This window comes from Tenebrio molitor, chromosome 9, assembly GCF_963966145.1.
Source record: "Tenebrio molitor chromosome 9, icTenMoli1.1, whole genome shotgun sequence".
Lineage (NCBI taxonomy): Eukaryota > Metazoa > Arthropoda > Insecta > Coleoptera > Tenebrionidae > Tenebrio > Tenebrio molitor.
Window position 1 is genome coordinate 10,344,365 of NC_091054.1, and position 8,915 is coordinate 10,353,279.

General features: G+C 37.5%; 1 protein-coding gene across 4 annotated transcripts; it reads right to left on the reverse strand.

Moving 5' to 3' along the window:
* Nucleotides 1-1,172: 1,172 nt before the first annotated feature.
* Nucleotides 1,173-5,897, reverse strand: LOC138138761 (putative inorganic phosphate cotransporter). Of its 4 annotated transcripts, none has more exons than XM_069058775.1 (8): nucleotides 5,879-5,897; nucleotides 2,943-3,086; nucleotides 2,759-2,895; nucleotides 2,171-2,710; nucleotides 1,966-2,115; nucleotides 1,539-1,916; nucleotides 1,342-1,480; nucleotides 1,173-1,290 (listed from the first exon to the last, which is right to left on the reverse strand). In XM_069058775.1, the coding sequence occupies exons 2-8, from the start codon at nucleotides 2,992-2,994 to the stop codon at nucleotides 1,241-1,243; spliced, it is 1,446 nt and encodes a 481-aa protein (XP_068914876.1). In that variant the 5' UTR covers nucleotides 2,995-3,086; nucleotides 5,879-5,897; the 3' UTR covers nucleotides 1,173-1,240. The 4 variants fall into 4 exon arrangements, with proteins under 4 accessions (XP_068914876.1, XP_068914875.1, XP_068914874.1 ...); XM_069058774.1 differs by lacking the exon at nucleotides 5,879-5,897 and adding an exon at nucleotides 3,215-3,396; XM_069058773.1 differs by lacking the exon at nucleotides 5,879-5,897 and adding an exon at nucleotides 3,210-3,396.
* Nucleotides 5,898-8,915: the final 3,018 nt, after the last annotated feature.

Genomic DNA, 8,915 nt, shown 5'->3' on the forward strand with positions numbered 1-8,915 from the left:
CCTAATAATCTTCGTATTCCGTTTATAACAGGAGCGTTATTGTTTCCGTTTATTTTTATATTATTTACTTTGCCAATATTTGTTTCGTAACTCATTCCATTTATTTGTATCTTTCTTTGTTTTTTCCACAAAACATTAAATTATCTCCAAGTTGGACATTTAACACCCACGTTTCTTGCATCATTTACTTCTTCACAGGAAGTACATTACCTGAATAATAAAAGAATAGTATAATTATTATCATACGAGTTTTGTAAAGTCTTGATCGTGACACGAGTTGGTTGGGGCACGACGAACGCAGTGAGGAGTGTAACAGTGCCTCTTATAAAACAAGTGTAATATACTATTTTTTCTACTTCGGTCGCATTAATTTGATAAAAACTCAAAAATCTAATTATGTATGAAATAATCTAGGGACTTTTGTGTGGCATAAGTTATGGTGGCATTTCTGTGAAATTTATGTCAAATTTCAAATGTTTTAATTATTAACAAGCTCGCTAGAGATGCCGGACGCCAGCCAGCGTGCTATTACAGCAATACCAACGTAATACGTACCTATAAAAAAAACAAAAACAGTTTCACAAAAAAGATTTTTCGTGAAGAAAAATACACAAGGAAACACATTCATGGGAAGCATTGCGGCCTTTGAAGAATGCAGAATTAGAAGTACCCTAAAGTAATAAAATAATAGATTTGGATGAACACAGACGTTCTAAATAGAGGAGACCTGCGTGAAGACATATCAGAAGGGAGAGAGAACGGTAAAATGTAGATGCAGACATTTTTGAAACGAACAGCGAGACTGCTGCTTCTCAGGAAGGACCTCTCTGCAGAAATGATAACAAACAGGACAATGCGATAAGAGATTCCGTTTCAGCAAGATACTGTGCGTCTTTTCACGACGACACTTATAGCCTTTTGTCGAAGTTTCACTTTTGGAAACGATTTTTCTCTGTTTATTCACAGAATAGATTTTGTCCAAAATTGAAACCGCAACGATAACAATTTTTAACTCTCGAATTGGCGCGCTTCCATTGGCTCGCTTTCTATCTATATCACAATGAATCGTACAATCAAAACTAAATGTCACGAAATGTACTCAAAACGAACAAGTCAATAAGTTTGAGAAAGTTATCGGCACCTGTCGATCGGTCTAAATTGAAAACCACTACTAGAACATAAATAATTTTAATAATTTAAAAAGTATATCACACAAAAATATAAATAATATAATGTCCACTTAACTGTCAATTACGTAAACTTCAGTCTTTTGCTCTTTTTCCGAAATACCTAAAAAAAAGGATCGTCACGACATTTTTTACAAAGAAATGTTTACCGTACGTTTTTTGGCTTGTTGCTCCTCTGGGTCCTCGTTCCACTCCTGGGTCTTTCCTGACCCGAAAAACATGTAAAACAATCCACAAGCGATGTAGATCCCGGCGGCTAATCGGAAGACGTTCCACCAAAGAGTGGGATCTTTCTAAAATAACAGTAATGATAATAATAAACGAAAGAAACCGTCACAAGACTGTCAGTACCTTATCGTCGCCCAAGAATTCGACAGACAGGGGACCCAGAATGGAGAAGATTGTCGAAAAACAGTTGACTATTCCGGTGATGGTACCAGCGTGGTTCGGAGACAGATCTATGGGATTGACTAAGTAGCCGCATTGAGTGAAGGCGCTGGAACCAACAGCCATGACCAACAGTCCCGTGGCCACGTCCTTCTGGGTGCTGTCGATGAAGCCCAGAGAGATGAGCGCCACCGCCGGGACGAAGCACCCCAACGAGGTGAACACTTTCCTCGTGGTGTCAATGGTGAAGATTTCGTTGGTGATGAGCTTGTCAGCGATGGGGGCCCCGATGAGGCCAGCGAGAAGGAGAGCCACGTAGGGCAGAGCCGAGAGCTGGCTATTCTAGAAGCATCGGATGAGGAGCGCCCTGGCGGGGGTCAAATCGACTCACTTCGCTTATGTTGAAGTCCATGATGTTGTCCATGTAGCTGGGGATCTCGGTGAGGAGCGTGAAGGAGCCCCAGCTGGCTCCGCAGCTCGCCACGAAGATGGCCCACATGGGCAGCGACAAGAAGATGGACTTCCAAGGGGTGGGGATTTTCTGCGAACACACCAACCAGTAGTGCCGGTTCGCGACGGCACCACCGCCAACTCACCTTTGTGCAGTTTTTGTTGACGCAAGTGGAACTCTCGATGTAGAGTCGCTCCTCGGTGGAGACACACCGGTGGGTCGCCGGGGAGTCCGCCGCGAACACGGCGAAGATGGCGGTCCAGAGGACCCCCAGACCGCCGTAGAGGTAGCACGCGACGGGCCACCCCCACGTGGACCCGGCGATGGCGCCCGTCAAGGGCATGGATGTGACGATCCCCACCGACGCGCCCCCGTACACGAAACTTGACACTCGGGAGCGCTCGAACAACGGAGTCCACTTGCTGACGATGTTGAGGATGCAGGGGTAGAGAAATCCTTGTGCCAGACCCTGGACGACCCTACAAAGAATTACGCCGCCGGAACCCCAACAAGAAGCCAGGACGGGGATGAGCACGTTGAAGACGGAGCCCAAGAGCATGGTCCCGACCAGGAACCACTTGGCGCCGAAGTACTCGCTCAGCTGCCCGGCCACGATCTGCGTGACCAAATACCCCCAGAAGAACGATGACAAGATGGTGTCGGTGCCGGTCCACTCGGGGTACGTCTAAAGATCCGGATCAGGCGGAGACTCGCGGTGCCGTAGGGTACTTACGGGAATGTCGGGACTCGGCGGGTTCTCCTCGATCATGGCGATGATCCCGACTGACAGAGCGGTCCGCATCCCGAAGAATATGACCAGAGTGAAGGACATGAGGAAGAACTGTAGGTGTCGAGCCCCCAGGAGGCGGCCTGTAAAGTGCGGGTTAGACGAGCGGGGGCGGTGCGGAAGGGCTTACTAGGCTTGGGGGCCTCGTCGTCTTGGCAGATTGGCAGTTTGATGTCGGACATGGTGATCACCTTCAAATCTTAATTTGACTGAGACATCTTGTTTCGTTTTTCTATTATAAGTCACACCAGATATCATCTAATCACAGTCGAATCTACAAATTACCATTGAGAGTCAATTTTATCTAGGACACTCCAAGAACAAGACAGTTTGCGATCGTGATCACATGGGAAGCTTTCCTCTCAGGGAACAAATCAAAAGCGCGCTCTCTAATCACCTCACCGTCACAAAGTGTATCTCAGAATGCGTTAGAATTTTGGCAAAAGCTCTCTTGGTTGTCATTTGACAGTCCTCAGGTTTTGCCAACTCTCGACAATCTGTCCTGCCGGAGTTGACCACAATTCAATTTTGATAAACGTCAAAATTTTGCTTTGACAGAAGTGTACAAGAAATTGACAGTCAATCAGATTTGACAACTAAAGTCACTAGTTTTTTTCTGTTGTTGCTTGTCTACTTTAAGTGGGATTTTATTATCATCAGCGAGGTTAATACAAAACCTTGTCAATCTGTTTTAATGGTTAAAAATAAAATTCGAAATTGTTATGGTGATATCTAAGTTTATTGCGATTTTAAGAATGATAATTTTTATCTGTGTCAAAAGTCAGTCGAGCGTCGACTCGTCGAGCATCTCGTTCGGTGGAAAATTATCAAAAAGTATTAATTACACAATTTCACTTTGGGTTTTAGCTGCATTGTTCTTGTTAACGTCACGGAAGTTGTTGATTTAGTGAATTCCACAACAGTTGTTAAGAACCTCAAATATGTAGACGTTATTGTTTCTGCTATTACTCAATTCACATTTTTTCTACACACAAGATAAGAGTGGTTTTGGAGTGGTCCTAAAACTAGGTAGAATGGAGGTCAAAGAAAATCGAAAAAAAACGAAAAGCCTTTGTGGAATATTTTGAATTGCAATTTTTTGAAAATCAAAATATATATAATGTTTCGATTTATTACTAGCCAGGGTAATTTTTTGTTTGGAAATTTTTGCGATTTGATAAAATAAAAAATAATTTTCATTTGAGAGAAGGATGCAGTAAATATAAAGGTGTCCTCGAAATGCATGTCAAAAAAAAATCTGCAGTCGGTGACGATCAAAAGAAGTTAAATACACATATTTTTTGTAGTACAAGTCTTTTGTTTTTGAGGTATAAAGCATTGAAAATTTGCTCGAAATTTCCAGTATTCTACTGAATTGAAGTAATTGGGAAAAAAGATACTGAAAATTTCGAGTAAATTTTCAATGATTTATATCCCAAAAGCAAAAGGCTTTTACTAGAAAAAAAAATTGTATTGCATTTGTATTGACATGCATTTCCAGAACACTGTAGATATTTATAAAGAAAATATCAGAATTGTATAAAAAGAAAAAGGTATAAAAATTACAAAAATCAGAAACGAAATAAAAAAGAAAAGATTTATATCAAAAACAACAAACAAAATTTTTTAAATTACCTCTATAGATATAATATTCTTAAAAGAAATGGGTAATAATTAAGTTAATTGGAATGATATTTAATAAGCAGTGCAACAAAATAACAATAAATTGCATTAATTAAATATTAGGAGGTACCAATAATGAAGGATAAATGAAGAAAAGTGAACAAAAGAAAATAATGCAATATACAGGATGATTCATATAGTATCATATAAACTTTAACCGGTGGTAGATTCCAACCCCTAGATACTCTTACAAAAATGTCTAGGTTCTAAGGTTAAAATTGTTGAAGATAAAGCATGTTGAAGAGTGTACTACCACCTTTTAAGAACTGCAGATAAATGAAAATATTTTGCGTTGAAACAAATTGTCAGGCGTTGTTGTCAAAAAGCGAACTTTATAATACCAATATTTTCTCTATAGCAACAATTGTTTGCTTCTATTATGACATTCATGATATTTGTTATACATTGGACGTAAAGTGGAATAATTTAGAGAAGAATGGCATTTACTAATAGTGAAAAAACCGATCTGGTAATTTTTGCCAACTTTTGATGTGACTCAAAATTTTATTGTCAAGAGCCTTTTGAGACCGGAATCTGCCACTGGTTAAAATATTTATGAAACTATATGAATCACCCTGTATATAACAGGTGTATGGTAGATTATTATCAACGCAAAATTAGCGAAAAAACAATGATAAATCTAAAAACAGATCTCTTGAAACAAGGAAATAGTCGTTTAAATTTAAACTAAGAAAGATAAACAAAATGATGACAGTGAAGAAGTAAATGACCAAACTAAATGCCATTATTATTACATATTTTATTTTGCTAATATGAGAAACTACACCAAGTGGAAAAAGTTTCCGCAGAATAATTTAGTACCATCCCAAAATAGTTTCTTTGGAGCAAACAATTAAAATTGATTCAAAGAAAGAGGAATAAGTATTGGTATTCAAAATCTTGAAAATATCGGAGTGGGCGTCTGGTGCCTGCGTGGCGTGGTGCTAACTAACATCTTTTGGATATCATGGTACTCATTTTGGGGACGATGGAGCAGTAGTAAATGAGTGAGTGAAGCTACTCACAAAAAAACAAAATGAAGTGAAGACATTCGATATTCGATGGTATCAGTTATCAAAATAAAAATTTCAGTCCTTCTGACCGGGACTGTAAGGTGGCTGTTGTAATAATTTTCCTCTCGAGCACTTTGTTTGTCTCGCAAGATAAAACGATGCATTCAGGACATTACAAACTACAAATTTCACACTTTTTGGTTCAGATTTTGAGATTAAAAAAAACAGCACTTTGAATTCGAGATCTTAATCGCGTCTGCACAACAAAATCGTCCCTTTGTGAATTTTGTTGTGAAACATACTCGTATATCTCGTCGTTCTAAATAGTTGTGTTTTGTAAATATTATTATCAACCCCCCGATTGACTCACCTCCGACGCAGCGTCGACGACCGATACCCAAAACACCCCAACAATCCCAACAATTTTTTTTATTGTTCGACGCACTATTCACGAATACCAGATCAAACTATTCGACCAACATTAGTCAGACCATTTTTTTAATATCGTTTGTTTCAACGTTGTTCGTCAGCGCATTTAAATACTTGATAAACAAGTGAGAAACGAATGCACGATTATTGCATTTTTTATTGGCTCATTTTCGGTCCGTCACGATCTTTCGTTTCGTAATGTTCACGTAAATTCAGTGGGTGAGGGAACAGGACGTGGTGCACGTTGAGGTTTTCCCCAAAAAAAAAAGATACGAGTGGTTTGTAGTTTTTTATATGGAGATTGAGGTGTTCTGAGACGGTCTGCGTTAAAAATAGATCAATTCAAGATTGTTATAGTGCCAAGTCAAATAGCCAGATATAAAAGTGATAAGATAAGAGGTGTATCCGGTTGCAGTGAACAGATTAGATGATTTAGATGTTGTCCGATTCAAATTTACATTTTTACTAAAAATGGCATTGTGCAAGCGCACACCATTCTGTTGGAAACGTACTTTTTCATCTTTCATGTAATTATTGCACGAGCGCGGCGAGGATCAAAATATACCTTTTAGTTTATTATCATGTAATACAGAGTCTCCCAAAAGTACCGCCTTTCCTTGAGGGTGCGTCATCTAGAAGTGTTATGGAGTACTGAAAAATTGTTTAAAAAATTCAATATCTACTTCTACGGTGACTCCTGAAATGCTTGAGCGCGTTCACGGCAACATCGTTAAAAGAGCCAACGCATGTTTAGACGCAAATGGGCAAAATTTTGAAAATTTATTTTAATAAAATAATTTTTGTTGAAGTGTTTGGTTGTTGTGTTACCTCTCAAGCTCAAGCCTAGGTATTCAATAATACACTGCTATTACGTATTTCTGGGTAGAGGTAATTCTCAGGTTACAGCGTTGCCTTTTTTATATTTTAAAATTGCCTATATTTCCTAAATGGAGGGTCAGGATTTAAAAAAAATATTTTTCTAGCACTCCACTACATCCCTAAATGACGTACCTTCAAGAAAGGCGGTACTTTTGGGACACCTGTATAAGTAGTATTTGTCTGGCAGAATTTTTTTTTTTTGAAAATCGTTTTTGCTTCGTATTTTTTAAAATATTACTCGTAATTCACAAGATTAAAATTTTGTAAATTTTAAATTAGATAGATTTTAATAATAGTTATTTATGGTATAAGTGGGTTATTTAAGATATTACCCACGAGAGGTATTTGTAACCTACGAGGGCTTGCCCGAGTAGGTTATTACCTCGAGTGGGTAGTACTTAATAACCCACGTATGCCATACAACGTTTTATCCAATATTCCAAAATTTTTAGATAATGACATTATTGATGAAATTCTGCTCCCGATGGGTTATGAACGTTAATAACCCACGGTGCTAATGGCAACGTGGGTTATGTATGTTATAACCCACGGTGCAAATGGCAACGTGGGTTAAAACAACAGACTAGTTATAGCCCAGTTTACTCAATTAAAACTAACTAGTAAAACACGATATTACTATTGAATGTTGGATAAATAAATTTTATGATGGTTATTTAGCATAATAGTTATTTTTCGAATATTAATTAATTGAACTGGAACTTTTTTTTAATAAAAAAAAATGCTTCGATAAAGTGAAATGTTAAATGTTAGCATTTTGGATGAAACATTTGCATTACGAACGCCTAACAATTTAGACAATGTCATCTTTTTTGTCAAGTTCTGCTTCTAACAGGAACATAGATACATAAATAACCAGTAATAAAATAAATCCAAACAAAATTTGTGTTAAAGTAGCCTGTTATATAGGCAACCAATAATTGCCTAGGTGTATATTAAGTTGTTAGTGAGTTAGGCGCCTAGTAGTGTTAGTACTTAGTGGCGCAAGTATAAGAACTATTTTCTACTCTCTTTCTTTAAAGTGCCACACTGTGCACTCACAAAATATCTTTATTTCTACCTTCTAAGTAAATGACACTTTATAGGCATTTGTGGTAACTAAGTAAATGGGTAGTTACAGGCAGAGCCCTGTAATATTTAACAGGCACGTAGAAGAGACCTGTAAGGACTTTACAAGGCTCATCAAAAAATAATAATTAATCAAAACTAATTATGTAAATGATTTTTGAAAAAGTTTATTATAAACACAAATTTAACTAATTACATACGTTAATAATGCATTTTGATCCGTTTCGAAAGCCATTGTCATATCGCTCCTGGGATTGAATCAGTAGAGAACCGCACTTGCAGCGTTGGTAATTCCGTGGTTATTTTCTTGGATTTCAAGAAAATCGCCTTCAAAGTTTTCATCGAGCATTAAAGCCTTTCTTTCTTTTCTTCCTTTTTGCAACAAATTTCACAAAACTTCTGACAGTATTTTTGTTGTTTATTTCCACACAATGACGACGTAGGTAAAATTGCCTCACCGCCTTTCATTACAAAATTTTTATAAACATAAATAACAATTAAAAAACGAAATTTAAAGGCTGAAGGTGGAAATAAAAGTTTGTATGCAACTCGCTTAGCAATTAATCTTTACTGGGCTTACTGGCTTATGGAGACTCGTTCCTTACGTCACTCGTCCCACAAGTGCCAGCGCGCCCGTAAAGATTAATTTACTAAGCGCGTCACATAAATAACTATTATGGTCAGCATACTCCATGTTACGATCAACAATTAATCCCATAGACAACGTCGGAATAAGTAAATATCACAAACTGCGAGGAATTCCGTTTGCTTAAATTTTAAATTTTCAGTAGCCTGAAATTTCACCTGACATTTGTAACTTTGATATGTAATTGATTGTGCAATTGCTTAACCGCCAATGGAGGTCATTTTGAACATTTCATTTAATTTTTATCGAAGTAAAGAACCTTGTTATAACATAATAATGAATCTATCGTTTTTAAAGTAATGTTCAAACAATTTTTTGCAAATAACATTTTGATTGTAAATTGTCTATTACAACCATTTAGGTATTA

What these genes read in the sequence shown, in the direction of transcription:
- LOC138138761 (XM_069058775.1), bottom strand. Translation starts at nt 2,994, where the DNA reads ATGTCCGACATCAAACTGCCAATCTGCCAAGACGACGAGGCCCCCAAG. An exon ending in TCAACAAAAACTGCACAAAG is followed by an intron (nt 2,116 to 2,170) that starts GTGAGTTGGCGG and finishes GTGTGTTCGCAG; the next exon opens with AAAATCCCCACCCCTTGGAA. An exon ending in TGGACTTCAACATAAGCGAA is followed by an intron (nt 1,917 to 1,965) that starts GTGAGTCGATTT and finishes CGATGCTTCTAG; the next exon opens with AATAGCCAGCTCTCGGCTCT.